The following is a 22,374-nucleotide window of genomic DNA, read 5'->3' on the forward strand; positions in this document are numbered from 1 at the left end:
AGCACAATACTGATCATAGCCATAGGTGATATGATCAGAGCTGGTCTTCCGGAGAACCCCAGCTGGTCTAGCGGATATTGTCTTGAGTAATCAATTATCTTATCAATAAAAGGTTGCCATACCAAAATCAATCAAATCAATTAAACATTTATATAAACTAAACAACAATTAAAGTTTTTAAACTGATCTAAGTACCTAATTCAACAATAGTTAGTTATAATATAAGTGAGTACAATAAATTACTAAGAAATGAGAACTAATGCTAATTAAACTGATTTTAAGAATCTCTCTAAAAAAATTTAATTATATATATTCGAAGATGGCGACGTTGCAGTTGAAATAAATATGGCGTCATTAATCTCTGTCACTGTCTCGTCATCACGGCGCGGCCGACACGAGAACATAATATATTAAAGTTGAAGTAAATATAATATAACTAGCTGATCCGACAGAAATTGTTGTTGTTCTGTGCATAATTAATAAAATACTGTTCTTTATGAATTTGGCAATAATATTTTATAACATCAAGAATTATTTTATAAAATATGCTCCCTGGTGTTATAATGATATTGTTTCACAGCAGAACTGTCAAACCGTGCGTCAATATATTCTCTCATAGAAAATTTGTCCATACAAAACAAATATTGGAAATAAAAAAAATTATTAGACCAGGATCGACAATTTTTTAAACCAAGAAAAAATAATAGAACGATGATATCCATTGGAAAATGAAGAGAATATAACAAAAATGAAAGGTAAAAATAAATTACAAGCGATCTGAGGTCGGGAAGTGGAAAAGGGGGGGTGATTAAGGGTAAAAAACAGTTTATCCAAGTTATTGGTTTTTTATTTTTACAAAAATTATATATTTTTTTGTTTTTGGGTGAAATTTGGTTGAAAATTACCTTATGGCCCAAATAAATTATTATTTGAATTGAAATATTTATTTTTTCACCTTATTTTGACCCAAATATCGAAAAAGCATTTCATAGAGAATTCATACAGGTATGAATTCTCGTTTTTTCGTGATTTGGACAATTTTCTACGTCAAAACAAAATTTCTTCTCAGAAGGCAGTACTTTCACACACAGTTTATCGTATCTAGATCCTCACAGTTCTATTGCAAAGGTATAAATTACCTTCCTACTAGACGGCAGCAATGTATAGATAATAATGGTAATTAAACCTATTGATTAAATAAATATGTTAAATTTAAAAAATAAAAATTTCAATTTTTCAGTACAAATCGGCAATTTCATTCTTTAACCCCTAACATTTATCTAATTACCAAGACATCAGTTTATTAAATATTATTTATTATGTTGGTAATAGTTGATAGCACATCGTCTCGGACAGTTCGTTATTGATGTGATCTGAGCCAAAAATAAATTTGCGTCATTTTATTACGAACAAACATCCTGGCGGAAATGTTGCATGAAAATATATTAATAACGTTGTTTACTATTTATAATTCATAATATATAATAAATATGAATACATCTACAATACACGTGATAAGTACTAAGTCAAATAAACATTAAGACTTAAAATAAGCGCTTTTGAATCGTCACTATAAATATTTCTTTTAAATTACTGAATCTGCCATATGTATGAAAAAAGTAGAGGTCGCGAGAAGAACATAAGAAACTCTGCGGCCTCTCTTTTCCATCAAATAGAGTATTTACAATGGCTGTAGTATAGATAACAAATTAGTTTGTTTCTGCATCCAATATATGAGTCATGTTTAAATAATATAAATTAATTCATAAAAAGTAATAAAGAATAAACTGTAGGTATAATAATTCTAAATTCGAATATTGGATGCATCAAACTTTAGAGCTTGAATTCATTGTTTGTGTAAGAATAATTCGTGAACATGATGTTCGTGATAACTGTTATAATTAGTAATCCAATCTAACAAATATAGTACTAAATGCCCAAAAACATGTTCCAATTTGGTACGGCCGGACCATCGGACGGTCCGGTAGGCGCCTCTCACTAATTATTGGTCCGGCGTCGTACTCAGTACAGTCCGGACCGTTATAATAACAATTTTGTACGATGAACAATGTAAAATACAATCGAATATGTTCTGCTACCAAACCACGTCGGATGGTTCAACCGTACCAAATCCGTTCATGTGTTTAGACTATAATAATGGTGGGTCAATGTGCCAGGGCTGTCATGAAAGCTTGTTATAAGATGTAGACGCATAGCACAGTTGATGAGAATATTTCAAGTAAAAAAGTACTAATTTCTCACATAGCACGACTATAATTGTATTGTTTGTATGAAAAGTCCCAAATGCAAAAACCAATAATCATAGCTGGTGGGCCCCGGCGTCGTAATGCATTCGTTTTGCACATTTTCTGGGATCATGTTGTTAAATCATGCACCCGACAAAAGACAGATAGGATTTTACCAGGGAGGCTCCTTTGCACAGGATGCCGGCTAGATTATGGGTACCACAACGGCGACTATTTCTGCCGTGAAGAAGTAATGTGTAAACATTATTGTTTTTCGGTCTGAAGGGCGCCTTAGCTAGTGAAATTACTGGGCAAATGGGCAAATAACATGTGTCAAAGTGACGAGCGCAATTGTAGTGCCGCTCAGAATTGTTCGGTTTTTCAAGAATCCTGAGCGGCACTGCATTGTAATGGGCACGGCGTACCAATTACCATCAGCTGAACGTCCTGCTTATCTCGTTCCTTAAAAAGTCATAAAAAAGCATTTATTTTCTCTACATTGATTCCTATAGAATTCTTTTTGATGTCATTTCTATTATTTACTAGACACTACTACCGCTTCGGAAACAGGCTATTATTTCATTATCATTATCATTATCATTTTGATTTTGTTCAGAATAGTGAATGCTGTACTTTGGCCATATATCCTTTTTTTCGTTTTAATTATTAAAACACATGTAAGAATAAAATATACATTTTGTTTGGTGGTTAAATACTCAAATAACCGCAGTTTAAAGAGATGTGAGATATAGATCTGTCTCTAGTGCGACATACAAGGCCTAATGCGAACTAAGTCGTGAATTATTTTCGTCATGTTTGTCAGCAAAAATTGTTCAAGTGCCACGTGCTGAGTTGCAGACGAGGCAATACGACAGCTGAAGGGTGAGCTGCAGGAAGGTCAGTCCAGGTGTGCAGCGCTGGCGGCCCGCGTGGACCAGCTGGAGGAAGACAAGCGGCGCCTGCAGCATGAGCTGGTGGCGCGGGAGCAGCGCGCCCAGGAGGTGAGCTGATCACAAGATCGTTGCCGGCCTTTAAGGAAGGTGTTGGTGCATTTTTTGAAGGTACCCATGTTATATCGTCCCAGAAACACCGCAGACGGAAGCTATTGGAATGCCACGGCTTTGTATGACGTGGAAGAAAGTTCTTTGAAAACCACACTGTGTAGGAACGCCACACATCGGATAGCGCTCCTTACCTTGAAAGGTATAAAACCCATTAGCCCAAAAAAGGCACAAGCACACTTCCCTGGCCACACCAAAATGACATTACTTTGGTAATTGGCATACTCTCCTCGCCATCTTATCGTAGCTTTCTAGCCCGAAAGAAACCCTGACCAGCAAAGAAAACTCAGTTAAACCTACAATATATGAGCTTGCTTTTTGAAATAACGACTAAATTAAATTTTCTTTCATCATAAATATAAAATAAACACAACCTTTTTCTCTTATTGTTTGATTGTATTTTGAACTGTTATTAAAAAATCACTTTGGTTATTGAAAAAATTTCTATTGTAAAAAACGTGTTTAACCAAAAATTATACATATTCATAAAGTTTATAGATAACATTGAAGTTCTGCATTGGACTCTCGATACCTGGTCAGGAGTACTATTATCGGACAAGTCCACATTTATATTCAATATTCACGATAGTTGTTGAAGAGTATTCAAGTCTTACCAAGTGTAAACAGAAACACCTGAGGAATTATCCTTTCTTTGACAAGCAAAATTGCGAAGCCTCTCACAATTTTGGTTTCAACTAAAAATCCTGATCAGCAGCGCATTGTAATAGGCAGAGCGTATCACTTACCAGCTAAGACTTATCACATAAGCAGGTGAACGACTTTCTCGTCAAACATCATATCGAGCTGAGAACACCTGGAAGTAAGTTCAGTTCATACATCCCGATGAGTGCGGTGATGGTGAGGGTGACCTTACTTGGCAGGAAATTACTATTTTTTTTTACTTTTCATTTTATTACGTTCAGTACATTCTTCGAGAATTGCTGACCCCAAAAGATAAATGTTTACACTAGTTTCGGTGTCAGGGGACAACACTTTTGATTAATAAAATGGAAATATATTTATTTATCACAAGTAATAACTAAAACATGATATATTGCAACAACACTTGGTAAACGTCACGTAGCTACATCAGTTTGTAAAGGGGCTTTGACATGTGGAGAAGAACTGAAAAGAAACCCCCAGCACATCTTTCAAATCATATAACAACTTAGCCTACTTACTATTATACTATACAATTTTAGGTGGCGTACGTAGAACTAGACAAAAACCATGCATCATTATCCTCTATATAATCTACTATACTATAGAGACCCTTCTTTGTCAAAGAAGTCGTAATATATTTCTTGAATTTGTGCCCACTGAGTCCTAGTATTACTCTGTAAGACCCTAGACTTAACTGATGCCATGCGCGTGTCTTCAATCAATAATAAGTTATTATTATTAATGAGATATCGTGTCAGGAGCTGGCAGCCGCTGAAGCGAACACGAACAAATGGCGTCTTGCGCACGAAGCGGCGCGCTCGCAGGCGGCCGCGCGTGCCGAGAGGATCCTGGCCGACTGCGAGTGGAAGATGAGGGAGCTGGAGAAACGAGCGCGAGACACCGAGAGGGAGAAGAGAGAGGTGAGCCGTGCATGGAAATTAAATTGTTAGGTTGCGTCCACGTAGAACGGGAAGGGACGCGTTATTTTGTGGCTTAATTAAATAACATGTTATTTCTGCCTTTAATTGAGGCATCACTTACAATATGATCGTTATTATTGATATGTATTATATTACGTTTATATATTATACCTAGCCTTGGCATATATACTGAAACAAAGGAAAAAATAATTTTCTATTGCAAATAACATTTATTATTTTGACGCTGTGTTAGTTTTATACATAATTTCGCGGCAGCTTGTGACTTTTCATCCGACCTTACTAACATCAATTTCTGTGATGCTATTCAATGCAATGCCAAAGCATGTTCTGAGTTATTACCAATATCGGGTTCATGTATCATTATACTATCTCAAAACATTCGTAGTATTAATGCAAATTTTCCAGGACATAAAACCTTAATTGAAAGGATTCACAGCTATTCTGATATTATTGTCTTAACTGAATGTCGATTATCTCAAAATCCCACTATTCCTTTAATGGATGGGTATAACTATAACTTAACCCACATTACACATAATCAGAACGACGGCGTGGTTGTGTATACCAAATCAACACGACTCAAGTAACTGTCACGGAACCAGTTATAAATGACTCCAGCTGTCTATTGGCTACTTTGGGTACTGACATAGCTATAGTTGCCGTCTATAGACAATTCGCATTCAGAGACCCCTCCAGATTTATACAATCACTGGACTCCCTATTACAGCAGCTGAAGGCTTACAGTAGTATAATTCTTACGGGTGACATTAATATTGATATATCAAATGAGCAGTCAAATTTCCACTCGGTTGACTATATGGAAGTACTGGCCACCATGGTCTTTATCTCACCTTCTCTTGGTGGAGCGTGCACAGAAGGTAAGGAGATGTCCTTTAGCCGCAGATTATTTCTGTTTCTGGGACCGTACCTTTATAATAAGCACCACAAGGTATTATGTTTGTATGGTCTAAACATGTACAAATATCGATCAACTGCACACGAATGGCTGCTTTTGCAAGACTACTGTCAGACAGAGAGACTTCTGGAGGTCTTGGATAGTGAGCACACCTATAAACCGAGAACACCCTATCGTACGCATGTTTGCACATACACCCTCTCTCTCTCTCTCACACACACACACACACACACACATATATACACGCACACACGCACACGCACACACACACACACATACACACTCTCCCTCTCATGCATACACACACACATTTACCTCTATCCTTTTGAATTTCAAGCTCACTCTCACTGTGTAAAAGTGGAATCCTGGTGACCAGTAATACAGGTATTTTATTACCTACCACAGGCACCAGCGATCCACAACTAAACCTTATGTATCCCCTGTATTTTTAAGTTTTCGCTGTATTGTAATTTTGGTTGTTAGTGAGAAATAAAGTTATTATTATTATTATATACATATAAAACAATTTAAAATATAAAAAGCTTGTTCGAAGTGGTCTCTATCGGCTGCAATAGTCTTTTAAACGTTGAGGCCAGTTATCAACAGAAGCACGCACTCTTTCAGTAGGGGTTGTTTTAGGGACTCCAATTATCATGGTGTTAAGAGCAATCCGTACTCTCTAAAACTGACTATAAATCATAATCCAGCGAATTAAGATTGGGACTAGACGAGCGACGGCCAGTCTTCAGCTCTGATGAAATTAGGAACGTTCGTTTCCAACCAAGACTGCGTAGACCGAGCTTTATGACCCGGCGCCATGTCTGGCTGGGACCAGGACTCTACTAATACCAAGCGTATAAAAATGACAGATTCCAAATTCAAATGTAATATTATGTTTATATTTAATTGTAACAGTATTTATGGCCAGACTAAGTATAATATAAGTAGCTTGTTGGCGGAATTTTAAAATGCATAAATAAATATAATGTTGTAGACACTTTGCTATAAGGTCTACTCCACATGACATGCCGGGCAAAGCCAGCAATAGATCTCCCAGAGATTATGGAAAGAGAGTGTGTTTTATGTTAAATATTTATTACTCGTATACAATTAAAATGTAATTGAATTAAACACCAAATTGTGATGAAACTTGAACTAACCGCTACACCTGATTGATAATGCCATCTGTTTCTTATAGTATAATTTAATTACTGTAGATGCGATCACACATCTATCCTCCCGCTTCCGCCACGTTTCCCCGCGTCCTTCGACATGCCTACTTCAATAGTGTGACGTCACCGCGAATGAAGGTCGAATCAAGCCCACTAATTACGCGCACGCATTGTGCGAAACCGCTTATTTTCTATTTTAATACTTAATAATTAAGACAATTGAACCATCAGAGAGTGACAGTGATTGGTGTAAGAAGAACGCTTGGCGTGGGCATGTCTTTCTAATTCCTCAATCACTCATAGCATCTATCTGTATGGTACAGGTGAATTACCAGCCTCCTTCTACACACACTCCACTTAAATTCAAATATATAACAACCGCCTTTTTGCAAATTCTTATAAAATAAATGGTCGTTTATCCTCCACCTGATTATGTCCAGCTGACGGAGACGGTGGAACAGCTGCGGACGTCACAGACACACAAAGCCGAGCTCCAGCAGTTGCGAGGGCTGGCGGCGGAGCAGCAGCGTTCCGTACAGTCGCTGGCCACCCAGCTGGAGCGAGCGCAGGCTAGCGAGGAGGAGCTGCAGGCAGAGGTGCACGCGCTCGAGGAACTGATGGAGAAGATGAGGCAGAAGGAAGTGGAACATGCCCAGGTAGGACTGAGTGGCGACTCCGACTTTGCGGGCCAGTGCCGTACAATGTACCAAATTAAATTTGTAACCAACATTTATGAACGATGCGGGACTCGAACCCAATGTCTAGACGTGTACTGCTTCAGTGAATACAACACTTACAATAAATTGGTCGTAGAATCGTATGTTCTTCTATCAAAATAGGTTTTAGGTGAATAAGTAAGAGAAGTCAGAACTTAAACGTAGATAGTAGCCGTACATAGTGAAATTACTGGGCAAATGAGACTTAACATCTTATATACAAATTATTTAAGTTTTCTTTAGTGTTAATTCCGCCAATATTTGTCTTTAAAACAATTCGACACGTGTTTCGCCTCTACACGAGGCATCCTCAGGACGTGTTGTCTCGCCAAAATCTGGCACGAGACTAGTCTCGTGCCAGATTTTGGCGAGTCTGACTTTATTTTTTTTGACTGAATTTATTTATTTTTATTATAGTCTGACTACGATAATAAGCCCCTTTATTAGTCTATGCGAATACTTATATACTAGTTGGAGAGATGAGTGTGTGTATAGGTGTATAAAGGTGTTACACACACTACATGATTACCGCAGCCCATAATAATATTGGTGATCCGTGGTGGGAGTCAGTGTACCTATTGCGTCATCGAGTAATTGTATCATTAGATGCAGCCTGTTTCGGAGAAGGTTTTAGTATTTGATAGGTTGGTGATCCCAACCTATATTTTAAACACCTATATATTCGCAATAAAAATAATGCAGGCAATGATATTTCATACAAAGAGAACATTTAACATAAGATGTTAAGAAAATTTATTGAATAAGGCGTTACTTTGCGGAAATCCATAACTATACAAATTATTTAAGTTTTCTTTAGTGTTAATTCCGCCAATATTTGTCTTTAAAACAATTCGACACGTGTTTCGCCTCTACACGAAGTATCCTCGGGACATGTTGACTCGCCTACTTCAATAAATTTGCTTAGAATTATTTAGCTTTCCAAGCGTTGATGATTAGTTTGTGTTCTGCCTGCAGGAGATGGAGAGCGTAAAGCAGCAGCACTCCCAGGAGGTGGAGGCCCTGCGCGCGGAGCAAACGGCCGCGGCGGCGCGGTGGGCAGCGTCCCGCGCGGCCCTCGACCGAGCACACGCCGACGCCCTGCGGTCCGCTCTGGCCGCCCTGCGCGAGGACGGCGAGCGAGACGTGCGGAACGCGGAGCGGAAGCTGCGGGAGACCAACACCAGGGTAAGCGCTCGCTCCCATATCGGACTTGCAATTTAAATTATAGGTACTTTGTATGGCGCGTTTGGGAAAAATATTTATTTTATATTCAGTCATTCCCTTTGATAAACAATTTAATAACAATGCAAATGTCACGAGGAATTGCTTAAAACCAGTGTTGCGTTGGTGTCTTATGCACTAGCACAACTATGTACCTACTGATTCAGCTCTTTGTAGTAGGACATCACGCACCACAGAGTTCGGTTTTTTTATATTTTAATAATATTTGTTACCTTATTTAATTTAGTATTTTAAGATTTTAGTTAAAAGTGTAAATTGAAGATGTTGTGTGTTTTTTGTTACTAATAAAGTATTTTCTATTCTATTCTTCGCTATGGCAATCTAAATTTTACGCTAGTTCTTTAAATGTGTCGCAAGTTCAAAAGTTCTTGTAGAATTATTCAAAAAATTATTGGAACACATGTGCAGAAGCTAAAAATGAAGGTTTTGTTACTTGTTAGCATTCAGTTGTCATCAACGCAAGACAAATTTTCTGCAAGTATTCAAGAAGTAACGTGGGCCAACACTATACTTTTGTTAGAAACCCAAACCACTTCCGCTCAGTATGCAGCAAAGAGAGTTGATGATTAGCCAATAGGCCATTCCGTTATGTCGGCAATCACATCTTGTTTTTGTTAGGTGTCGCAAACCAAACAGATTATTAGATAATAACATTATAATATTTATTTTAGTTTGAGAACCTCAAAGAAGTACTGGCATCCAAGGAATCGGAGTGGCAACATGCGCTGGCGGACGCCCGCAGCCAGGCCGACTGGGAGCTGCTGCAGCTGAGACATCTACTGGACAAGGCCGATATCAACTATGCCAACAACGTGGAGAGTCTCAATGAACGGCACGAGAAAGAGATAGGTATTTATAGCTGACATACTCACATCATGCAAGTCGTTAATGAAAGAGATAGGTATGTATAGCTGACATACTCACATCATACAGGTCGATAATGAAAGAGATAGGTATGTATAGCTGAGATACTCACATCATGCAGGTCGTTAATGAAAGAGATAGGTATGTATAGCTGACATACTCACATCATGCAGGTCGTTAATGAAAGAGATAGGTATGTATAGCTGACATACTCACATCATACAGGTCGATAATGAAAGAGATAGGTATGTATAGCTGACATACTCACATCATGCAGGTCGTTAATGAAAGAGATAGGTATGTATAGCTGACATACTCACATCATGCAGGTCGTTAATGAAAGAGATGGGTATGTATAGCTGACATACTCACATCATGCAGGTCGTTAATGAAAGAGATGGGTATGTATAGCTGACATACTCACATCATGCAGGTCGTTAATGAAAGAGATAGGTATGTATAGCTGACATACTCACATCATACAGGTCGATAATGAAAGAGATAGGTATGTATAGCTGACATACTCACATCATGCAGGTCGTTAATGAAAGAGATAGGTATGTATAGCTGACATACTCACATCATGCAGGTCGTTAATGAAAGAGATAGGTATGTATAGCTGACATACTCACATCATGCAGGTCGTTAATGAAAGATATAGGTATGTATAGCTGACATACTCACATCATGCAGGTCGTTAATGAAAGAGATAGGTATGTATAGCTGACATACTCACATCATGCAGGTCGTTAATGAAAGAGATAGGTATGTATAGCTGACATACTCACATCATACAGGTCGATAATGAAAGAGATAGGTATGTATAGCTGACATACTCACATCATGCAGGTCGTTAATGAAAGAGATAGGTATGTATAGCTGACATACTCACATCATGCAGGTCGTTAATGAAAGAGATAGGTATGTATAGCTGACATACTCACATCATGCAGGTCGTTAATGAAAGAGATAGGTATGTATAGCTGACATACTCACATCATGCAGGTCGTTAATGAAAGAGATAGGTATGTATAGCTGACATACTCACATCATGCAGGTCGTTAATGAAAGAAATAGGTATGTATAGCTGACATACTCACATCATGTAGGTCGTTAATGAAAGAGATAGGTATGTATAGCTGACATACTCACATCATGTAGGTCGTTAATGAAAGAGATAGGTATGTATAGCTGACATACTCACATCATGCAGGTCGTTAATGAAAGAGATGTATAGCTGACATACTCACATCATGCAGATCGTTAATGGTTCAGCTAGTAGCAGTATAGTTAACTTTTGCAAGAACTTTTACAATTATTTAATATTTGATTCATTCAACAACCAGAGGTCAGCTTTTACTCGAAGTTTTAGAAATCTCAAAATGTTAAGCGACACCACAATTGCACTCATCACTTTCAGACGTAACATGTTAAGTTATTCAGTGTTTCAGTTCCTTCAGACGAAAACATTTAAAATATTACTTACTTGATGGCAAAAAAGCTGTGGTGCACATGTACTAGACAGCCTGTGTAGTGGAGCCACACATGGATTAATACTTAACTTAGTTACAGCTATACCGCTCGGCATATTAGAATCATACTAATTTCATTTTCCAGTCCACTCAGCCGACGCTCATTAGTAATATTTGCTTTCAGAGCAGTTAACAGAAGAATGGTCTACAAAGGTTCGTATGGTGGAGGAGCAGGCACAAAGAGATGCCGAGGAGGCTCGCAAAGCACTGGAGACGACGCGCGCAGCCCTTACAGCCGAGAGACTCGATGTCGTCAACAAGCTGAAAGCCAAACACCAGCAGGAAATGGGTCCGTATTTTTTTTTTTATGGAATATGAGGACAAACGAGCGTACGGGTCACGTGGTGTTAAGTTATCACCGCCGCCCACATTCTCCTGCAACACCAGAGGAATCACAAGAGCGTTGCCGGCCTTTAAGGAAGGTTTTTTTGAAGGTACCCATGTCGTATCGTCCCGGAAACACCGCACAAGGAAGCAAATTCCACAGCTTTGTAGTACGAGGGAGAAAGCTTCTTGAAAACCGCACTGTGGAGGACCGCCACACATCCAGATGGTGGGGATGATATCCTAACTTGTGGCGTGTCGTGCGAAGGTGAAATTCGGCGGCAGGAATCAGGTTAAACAGCTCTTCGGAACACTCCCCGTGATAAATGCGGTAGAAGACACACAATGAAGCGACGTCTCTACGCAACGCCAAGTGATCCAGCCGTTCACAGAGCACTGAGTCCCCGACAATTCGAGCTGCTCTACGTTGCACGCGGTCAAATGGATCGAGCAGATACTGGGGTGCACCAGACCAGAGATGACAGCAATACTCCATGTGTGGCCGGACCTGCGCTTTGTAGAGCGCTAGAATGTGGGCCGGCTTGAAGTATTGCCGTGCTCTATTGATGACGCCCAGCTTCTTCGAAGCCAATTTGGCTTTGCCCTCCAGATGGCCACGGAATTGGCAATCGCTCGAGATTTCGAGACCCAGTATTCCAATACTAGGCGCGGCTTTAAGAGAAGTGTTCTCGAAGAGCGGTGATACGACAAATGGGGTTTTTTTAGTGGTAAACGCGCAAACTTGAGTCTTCTGGGGGTTAAATTGGAAAAGGTTCAATTTACCCTATTCCGCGACCTTCTCGAGAGAGGACTCGATAGAAGACACAAGTTTCTCCCGGTACTGGTCGACGATTTCCCGAGAGAGACCTGCATGGCCCGTGTATATAGCATCACCAGTGCTGTCATCTGCATAGCAATGCATGTTGGAGGTGTCCAACATATCAATGATATGCAGAAGAAACAGCGTAGGGGCACTCCAGCATTCACGGGCTTCGGGTTCGAGCAATATCCGTCGACAACGACCTGTATGCTACGCCCAGTGAGGAAGCTGGAGGTCCACTTGCACAAGCTCTCGGGAAGCCCAAATGATGGAAATTTTGAGAGGAGCGCCTTGTGCCATACACGATCAAAGGCCTTCGCTATTTCCAGGCTAACTGCCAGGCCTTCCCCCTTGCTTTCAATAGCCGCCGCCCATCTATGTGTTAGGTATACCAGAAGATCACCTGCCGACCGTCCATGGCGAAAGGCGTACTGTCGGTCGTTGATCAACTGGTGACCCTCTAGGTATACTAAAAGCTGGCGGCTAATTATGCTCTCCATGATTTTGAAGAGCAGGAAGGTAATAGCAATAGGCCTGTAGTTCGCCGGATCCGAACTGTCTCCTTTTTTTTGGATCGGATGGACAAGGGCTGACTTCCATGAGTCAGGGACTACGCCTTTGGAATAAGAGTGCCGGAATAAACGCGTTAGCACCGGCGTCAACTCAGGGGCACACGTTCTAAGCACGATTGGAGAAATGTCCGTATTTTTGATATGATCAGGAAAACAAGTACGGATGTTAAGAGCTCACGGTTCCCATATTCTCTTTCAAGAATCTGTTCAAACAGTTCTTCGCAACTTTCCTGGTTATAAATGCGGTAGACGACGCATAATAAAGCTATCGCAACAAAAGCTGTGCAGCCCCAAATGATCGAGTGGTTCACGATTCGAGCAGTTTTCTGTTGCACACAGTCCTGTATGGTTCGACCTGATGCTTTGGCTCACCAGATCAAACGATGAATGAGAGTATTACTTCAGATGTGGCCGGATCAACCAGCTTGAAGTTTTGTTTCACCTTTTTACTCCTTATATATTCAAGGCCAGATATCGGCAAAATTAGCAATCGCTTGAAATTTTAAAACCCAGTATACGGATTCTAAGTGAAGCACAAGACGCAGAGGCAAGAATAGTGTCGAAGAGCGGTGAGATATCACCGCTCTTCGACAGAAAAAAGGGAACCAGATATGGTTCCCTTTAGATTGTGTCGTTTAGAGCTCAGCTCAAAAATACCAATGTCACTTAGATCTAGGTGCTTACGAGGATATTTCTTATATTAAGTCCAAAATGAACATGACCATTAGTTCTTCTCATCTTGTATCTTTGTGATTACAGACGAGCAATGGGAGCAGTTCATGACAGACAAAGAAAACTGTCTAGAGCGGATGAAGGCGGAGTGCAGGCAGGAGGGAGACGAACACAGGGCCAAGAGAGAAAAGCAGCTACTTGAAGAAATCGCAGGTATAATTATAGCAGACGAAAGCAAAAGAAAACTGTAGTAATTAGCTGAGCTTTTTCAACAGCAATGTGTCTCTCTTTTAGAAAAATAAATATATTTTTTATGCGAACGAATGACTGCAGTGTCGTCAAAGATTCATCCATAGTTATAATGTTACAAATTATTATAAATTATATTTCAGAACTGAAAACTCTTGTACAATCAAAATCAAGTGAGTTCGAGGAGTTATCTGGAGCAGCGTCTGCAATTGGTCGGACGCTCGCCGTCACGGAGCAAGAGCTCAGGTACAACATAATATATACAACCTGTTTTAATGAGATTCAAATTGGCAGGTACTAAATTATTAAAAACTAAAACCTTGTCACCATAAAATGAATTAAATATAAATTAAATAACCTTTAATTTATATTGGCCATTTTTAAGCTCATTTTGTGTATGTATGGAATTAGTTAGCTTTATCCTAATCTCACAATTCCTACAAAGCATAGTATTATGTTTTATCTTGAATGTTTGGGATCACAAATTAAAACATCTCTCGACATTACTAACATTTATAATTAATATTTATTTGTGTTTTAAATAACTTCTTTGTGATGTTGGCTTTGCGTTCTTTTAAACTGTTGATATTTTCATTTTCAAAATAACGTCTTTTATAACTAACGCACATCCAAATAAAATTGGTAGCAAAATGAGTCCTTACATAATTTCTAGTTTTGAACTAATTTCAATAAATATTGTCTTTTGGACGAGTTTAGCTACCATTGTTAATGCATGATATACAAGTACTAAATACATCGGTATCTACATTATGACCGCTCATAAATAAATACATTTCACCATTCACGTCCAAAAGGCAGTATTAATTGTCCGGTAGTTAGTGATTGCAATCCAATACAAATGTACTAAAGTAAATTAAGGCATATTGCGTAATATTTATTAAACTTCTTAATAAACCCGTTAAATAAGCTGTTTAAGTTTACGAATAAATTCAGCTCACACTATGATCCACGCACAAATGGAATGGGATGAGACGCTTTGGAACTGAGAGTCGATGGCCATGTATTGCGAGAGTTATATATTTTTCTTCGTAGGATTTCGTATTTTAATAAAAAGAATAGAAACAATACGTTATATAATCAAATCGTTGTTCGTCGTTCTTTCTCTCAAGACATTTTTTCTCCAGAAAAGCGCGGAGGTGTCAAATTGAAATTAACATCAAATACTCTGGTCTGCGGTGCGTCTCTTTGAAGCTATAAATAATCAATCAACAAATATTTTTTATAATTCGAAGTAAATCAAAACTAAAAACCATAATATCATCCTCACCATTTGTATGTGTGGCCTTCCTCCACAGCACAGTTTTGTTAATGAAACTTAACATCTTTTTCATCAGAAACTTTGGTCCACGTACAACCCAACACAGTTTCTGATACGGTGTTGCCACATTAATACGGACGAAGGACGGCAACACTTTTTCCAGTGGGAGGCTCCTTTGCACTTTTTGACGACAATTAAAGCACTGCCACCCCTTCCGAAATAAATTTCATCCAGAGAGATAAGAAACGGCGCAAGAAATTCTTGCAGCACGCTCTCTTTAAAAAAAACTACCAGTGGGAGGCTCCTTTGCACCGGATGCCGTGAAGCCGTAATGTGTTTCAGTCTGAAGGGCGCCGTAGCTAGTGAAATTACTGGGCAAATGAGACTTAATATCTTATGTCTCAAGGTGACAAGTGCAATCGTGTGTCAAAGTGCCGCTCAGAACTTTTAGGTTTTTCAAGAATCCTGAGCGGCACTGCATTGTAATATGCAGGGCGTATCAATTACCATCTGCTGAACGTCCTGCTCGTCCCGTACCTTATTTTGATAAAAAAAATTAATCCTTTGCTTTTACTTCGTACGAAATAAAAGAAAAACTATAGGATCATACTTGTTCTAGAATTATTTGATAAGGCAAATATCGAGGACCAATGTGTCACCAGACAAATATAGAAAACATCCTAATCCTAAATTTAGCTGGTTAATTATATCTCTAGTTTGTTGAAATCTGAAGCGTTTTAATTTAGTTTGACGAGGTGTCATCCCATTCTGATTGTGAAAGGTTATATATTCGTTGGTAGTTACTTACTCGTACCTTGACACCGTACACGAAACCGCTCGAGCAATTCTTGTCAACTGTTTCGGTAATATTTTGCATAGTCAAAGCGACAGCGCTTGTGTTTATAAGCATGTGGATGAATTTGTTTTAATCACAAATGATGATAATAGTTTTCCGAGATCTTAGACATTTATCAACAATAAGGAATTAACAAATAATAATATCAGTGTAAAACCCACCCACCTAAAGTAATAACAGTGGATGTTGTTGCTAAACTAGAAGCAACACTTGAATAGTTCACTCTCGACTACTGATAACTTCAGCTGCATATTCACGGGCAACTGAAGTTGACAGGGCATAAGCTTGCAAAATTTATGATAAACAAAGAATTATATCTTTACATAAAAATGAATACTAAATCCTTTAAGTAATTATACCCTATTGAATTGCCAATTACTGATCTGATGAGTGTTCGAGCGGTTCGTGGAAGTATGTGTCCAATGAGTAACTGCCTCTCTCAGTGTACGTGTGTTGTTGTCAACAGCCGCGCACGAGTGGGGGCACTGCTGTCAGCTGTCATCTACGTCGTAACAAGATCCTACCGTCTCGCTCTACTCGCTCTGCTACTGTTTCTAGGCTACCACTTTTATATGCGATTAAAACGAATAAAGAGCAATTAGGAATAGACTTTTACACTAAGAATCACCATCAAAGACTTACTTCCTATATTTATAAGTGTTGCCTTTAAAAAAATCTAAGCTAATAACAAAAGCAGTGTTGTAATTATTGTACCATGTATTAAGTTTGATGTATTCCGTTATTGGTCGCTTTACCCTAACAAATAATTTTGAACTGCCTTTACCGGACTGAATGTAGAAATGTACTAATACTCTTATTCATTCTTCACGCAAACATAAACTATTTTATTATATCACTAGCCTACTTTACATATAAGTAACGGAAATACTCCGAAACTATTCTTTGCAACAATCTGCGAACAAATCAAATAATGGCACATATTTCATATAATAAGGCGAGCAATTCTAGAATATACTTGTTGGCATTTGAATTTTGTGCATCTCGTAAACGATTTGGATAAAATTTACCACACCGGAGTTAATAAGTGTTAAAAATTGATCTAGATGATTTTTCTCTCTAAAAACACTCGTTTTTACCTCTACACCAAGCCTTTTTATGCCTATGCCAAACAATAAAGATTCACTGGTTTACGTGTTTCTACTATCGTTACAATCTTCCGCTTGAGCTTGTCTCTTATCGCTTACAGATTAAGAATGATCATTGTCAGGGTCATCTTTGTTCTGCCTGGTAGATGGTGAAAGAAAAAGGGCAAATCCCTTACTCTGGCCATTATTGAGTCTTAGAATATCCTTGGAAACCCGCCTTCATTTTCCTTTTGCCTCTCTCTTCTGGAGATGGTGCGTTCAGTATCGCGATCCCCATTGAGGCGTTTGTGTTGGAGGATATTATCTGCTCTCCGCAACATGTTTGTAGAGTCATCTTATATAAGCGTAAAGGCTTTTTATCTTTTGGTCTTCACTTACGTCATGAGAAATAAGACATAACATCCAGAAATAGGCAAGTCAAGTAAAAGAAGACATGTTTTGCATGGCACAAAACAGGTCGAACTCAAGTTAAAATCGTCACGCCATTTCGTTACGTCAAAATCACCAATTTAGTCCTAGTGGGCAGCTTGGATCGAAGAGTGGGGTTGAGCTTGACGTAAGATCTCCTCATTATCTCCATTGTCTCGGCCATACGCTTCTTAAAGCTGGTACTTAACTTGATTCTTATCAACATGGACATCGTTTACACGAGTTCCTATTTATAAACACGACTTATGGATGTTTTCGTCTGTCCAGTGGCTACGTAAACAGTCAGCAATATGAAAACAACATACAACCTTAAGGGCTATGCTACAAAGTCTCAACATTAATGCCTCTATCATATCGTAATACGGTCTAGTACCTACAGCTTGATGTCAAAAAATCATTAATATTATTTGACCCGTTCTCCCTGAAAATGCGTTTTTAAAACAACGCATTTCGCTGGATTAGAGCCAAGAAGCAAGAGGTTCTTGGAAAAGAAACAATATTTACGTTTTATGCACTTAAAAAACGAACCCTTACCTTTACGCTGACCCTATGACAGTCGTGTTATGTCCGTGAAGAGGTAGGTATGTGCCATTGAAGATTGCTGCAGATTGTTACTAAGTAGTTTTAATGTAGACGTCGAGCTAAAACCAGAGCGGATATCTTCGTAATTATTGTGATTAAAAACTGTAGTCTAAATAAATAATCTGCATTTCATGACCGTAGCATACATATATTATATTTGGTTGTTCATGTTGTATTTGATAAGGATTTCATTAATTATATAGTCATGTCTCATTTAGAATTATTTTCGTATTTTAGTTTTCATGTCCATTTGATGGAGTCATCTAGTAACAAATAATGTATACTTATAATGATACAAATAAGAATAGGAATTTGAAATGAATTTATATGAAAATATTAAATTAATACCTTTACTAAGACATTAAAATTATGTCATTCACTTTATTACTATTTTCATTGTTAATTGATGTGCAGTTTCCCAACTTGGCAATATTTTATTAGAATTTTGGTATCCTAGCTGCAGTGGCTAGGACGAGCTACCTATAGTTTAATTTAATGTCAGTACTCAGTAAGCAGTAAGTACTAAGCTTCTTAACTTTATTATTATTATTATTATGGATCAAAGTTGATAGAGAATAACTACGGCTGCAGAATATGATATAGGTTTATGTCAATGTCATTGTTCGCTTGATTACTCGTTACTCGCAGTAAATGACTATAGACAAACTACATACCGTAGTTTGTCCAAAGAATATAGAATAGTCCTTGTCTATCTTATGATATAATATTTTTTTCTTTGGCACAACACAGTATGCGCATTCAGCGCACATGCACACTCTATAATTCCTGTTCTTATTTGGTTCATAAATCATGATACTAGTCTGTTTTATACGATTCGTTATAAAAAGCTCATTTATCTAGTCTTTTAAGTATAAGTAACATTTTGTACTAAATTTATTAAATAATGCATTAACTTTTGTAGTTTATTTAACCGCTCGTTACTAAAATCTTGTCAACAAAAAGTTTGAATGGTTATAAAAGATTATGGTTAAAGTTTCCAGAAAATATTGAATATTATTGTTGTTATAGGTATATATATTAGGTAGGTAAAACATACATTTATGTACCAACTTTTTATAATTATTTATAGAACGTACGCAACGATGAAAACAAACATTTTGTTTTGTAAAAGAATCCATGTTATTGTATTGCGTAGGTACTCAACATTATTAAAAACACCTACAAAATATATCTATTTATAATGGACTCTAGTATCAAATAACTTTTTAATTAATATATTTTTATTTGTCCTGTCAAATAACTCGACCGCTAAGATTCCGTTTTTTGTTGAATAGACCGTTCTTCAACAGTTTATTCAACAAAACCTCTTATTTTGCTTTCCTTGCCTTGGCAGCAGTAATTAAATTATATAGTTTCAATGAAGTCCCTTTTTTATATATTTTAGACTGTACATAAAGGCAAAGACCCATCGGTTCAGCCAACTAACAGTCCCTATTTCACTAACCCAGAGAGGCTTTAGAGCGAGAGAAAGCACTACGAGGGAAGAGAGAAGAAGATGAAAACAAACTGACACAAGTTCAAAAGACGTCGCGGGAACAAATCGAGCACTTGACGAGAAAGTGCGCGTGTTTACGAAAACTGTAAGTACGAAACCTTTTTTAATAGTATATTATGTCAGCTGGAAGAGATCTTGGTCACCAGCAACACGTAGCTTATGATCTTTACATGAATTACCAGTGGCTCTTTTGCGTAGGATGCCGGCTAGATTATGGATACCACAACGTTGCCTTTTTCTGCCGTGAATCAGTAATGTGTCAGCATTTTTGTGTTTCGCTCTGGAGAGTGTCACTAGTGAAATTACTGGGCAAATGTGACTTAACATCTTATGTCTTAAGGTGACGAGCGAAATTGTGGTGCCGCTCAGAATTTTTTGGATTTTTCAATCCTGAGCGGCACTGCATTATAATGGGCAGGGGGTATCAATTAGCATCAGCTGAACGTCCTGCTCTCTCTCTCCACTCTTATTATCATAAAAATAATTTAATGATGTCGGTCCCTTCATTTTGATATTGGAGGGGCGGAGCTTATAAAACCCTTTTTAAATAAATAATCACTTTATGTAATTTCACATTTGCCTGTCTGTTTTTCTTTTAATTTTCACATTCTTTGATGTAATAGTTTCGACGACATGCGTGCCCGACTGTCGGCTCGCGAGCGTACGGCTGAGCAAGCATCTCGCGTGAAAGACAAGGAGATACATACACTGAAAGCCGAGGTTGCCAGACTCACAAAGATCCTTGTGGAGCAAAGGTAATAACGGACCTTCGGTTCTCTACACAAGTTGCATTTTTATTGTTTTAAACATGTGTGAATTCAAATTCAAATATTTTTATTCAAAATAGGATGTGAAATCACTTATTGAAAGTCAAAAAAACTACCACCCTTTCCAAAATGAATGCCTCAGGCCTGAGAAGAATGGGCGCAACAATCTCAGCGGGCTTTTTTTTTCAACAAAAATATGTTTTACAAATTAAAGTAACATTTACAACGTAACAAAGTAACATTGCACAATTAAACTTATTATTTAATAGCCTGAGGGCGGTCGCTCCATTCCCAATCTGTGGTATCATTAATAAAAGTCATTTATGTTATAGTAACCTTTACCACACAAACGTTTTTTAACAATTCTTTTGAATAACGTAATACTATAATAATCGAGCAAAAGCTTCGCTGAGGTTTACTCAAGAAGCAATATAGTATATAATAGCTTAAATGTTTAATGACAAAGAAAATTAAATGTGCACGTTGTTATTCTTGTATTGTTATTATTATATATTGATTATGTAAATATATTTTTTGTTTAAAAAGTTTCACTTGCATCGTATTTTCATAAAACCACACAATTTCTTTTTAGACGCTTGTATATCATGTGTCTGTATTTTTAAATCGATAATATAATATTTGTGTCAGTAATATTATTAAACTCAGAACGGAACTTCGTTAGAAGGAATAGTGAGAAATTCGAAGGAATTTTGCTATTTCCGATGCTTCAGTATTAAATATTTCTGTATAAACATATTCTGACAATAGTACAGGGGCAATTATCACATATATCATTTTTTCATGTTGTTAAATTATTTCTGGTTTTTAACAATGTAATAAATGTTATAAATCATTTTAACAGCTCTCCAAAACTTGGCACAAGAACCCGGGCAGACGGCTGCGAAACAACCCAAAAGGAGGAAACTTCCACGAAAGAATCACAAACAGATTCAAAAACGAACGCGACGCGGAGAAAGGGTATATAGTTCCGTAATTTACACGTACAGTGTGTAGGTTTGTACATTTTGTATACTGGCAACATTTTTGTGTTTAACTCTGTCACTTCACTTCTCACACAATTTAACTGTGTATAACAGAGACATGACAATGACACTGTGGATTATGTATTGATACGCCATAAATAATGCAGGCTGAAAACCATATGGCACTCTAAAATATTATTGTTTGTTATCGCTAGTTATAGCGTTAAAAATAACACCATAAAAAATAAAATGTAAATTTAACATATAAAAAGTAAAAAGAAATATAATATCGTCGTTATAAGTTATTGACTGCTTAAACATAGTCGACGGACTCGGTAATTCCAAATAGAAAATCCACATCACCTTGTCAAATGCAGATTCAAATAAAAAAAACTAGTTTACTATTTATCTAGTGTATTCACACCAACAAACAATACAGACTCTGACTAAGACAAACAATATTGTTTTCTTCCTCTTTATCGTCTAACAGTTTTCGTGTGTTGTGACTCGTTCAGTTTTATTTGCGTGTCACATCCAGGTATATACTTCATCGTAGACTACCGTAGAGGGAAAATTATAATAAAATGAATGTATAATTAATATTTTACAGAGAGAATAGAATACAAGCCCTTACCTTATAATACCCTCAGATAACATCATAACACATTTAATCATAAACTTGTAGTAAAATACATGGCAGGCAAACTGTTGCGTTTATTTTTGTGTTGATTATTATGTTTTTTTTGTTTGACTTAACCTACGATAAACTTTGCTTGTTCTTGTGATCTTAAAAAGTTATTTGTTATATTTTGTCATACAATTTTATTCTTGTATGCCTAATATCACTACGGTATGGTACAATAACC

The 22,374-nt window shown here is 37.6% G+C and overlaps 1 protein-coding gene across 3 annotated transcripts in view; it reads left to right on the top strand.

The window, feature by feature from the left end:
• The window catches only part of LOC126966482 (myosin-11-like), a 53,492-nt gene that overhangs the window by 26,591 nt on the left and 4,527 nt on the right, over positions 1-22,374 (top strand). The window contains exons 4-14 of one of the 3 annotated variants that reach the window (XM_050810563.1): positions 3,105-3,247; positions 4,729-4,890; positions 7,440-7,655; positions 8,691-8,900; positions 9,629-9,806; positions 11,478-11,642; positions 13,829-13,954; positions 14,134-14,236; positions 19,712-19,843; positions 20,382-20,513; positions 21,388-21,503. In XM_050810563.1, coding sequence (XP_050666520.1) covers positions 3,105-3,247; positions 4,729-4,890; positions 7,440-7,655; positions 8,691-8,900; positions 9,629-9,806; positions 11,478-11,642; positions 13,829-13,954; positions 14,134-14,236; positions 19,712-19,843; positions 20,382-20,513; positions 21,388-21,503 — 1,683 coding nt within the window. Of the gene's footprint in view, positions 1-3,104; positions 3,248-4,728; positions 4,891-7,439; positions 7,656-8,690; positions 8,901-9,628; positions 9,807-11,477; positions 11,643-13,828; positions 13,955-14,133; positions 14,237-16,591; positions 19,157-19,711; positions 19,844-20,381; positions 20,514-21,387; positions 21,540-22,374 lie in introns of those variants that run through there. The other 2 variants (XM_050810573.1, XM_050810583.1) reach the window with 2 other exon arrangements.

The sequence above is a fragment of the Leptidea sinapis genome, chromosome 1 (assembly GCF_905404315.1).
Source record: "Leptidea sinapis chromosome 1, ilLepSina1.1, whole genome shotgun sequence".
In the NCBI taxonomy this organism is placed as follows: domain Eukaryota; kingdom Metazoa; phylum Arthropoda; class Insecta; order Lepidoptera; family Pieridae; genus Leptidea; species Leptidea sinapis.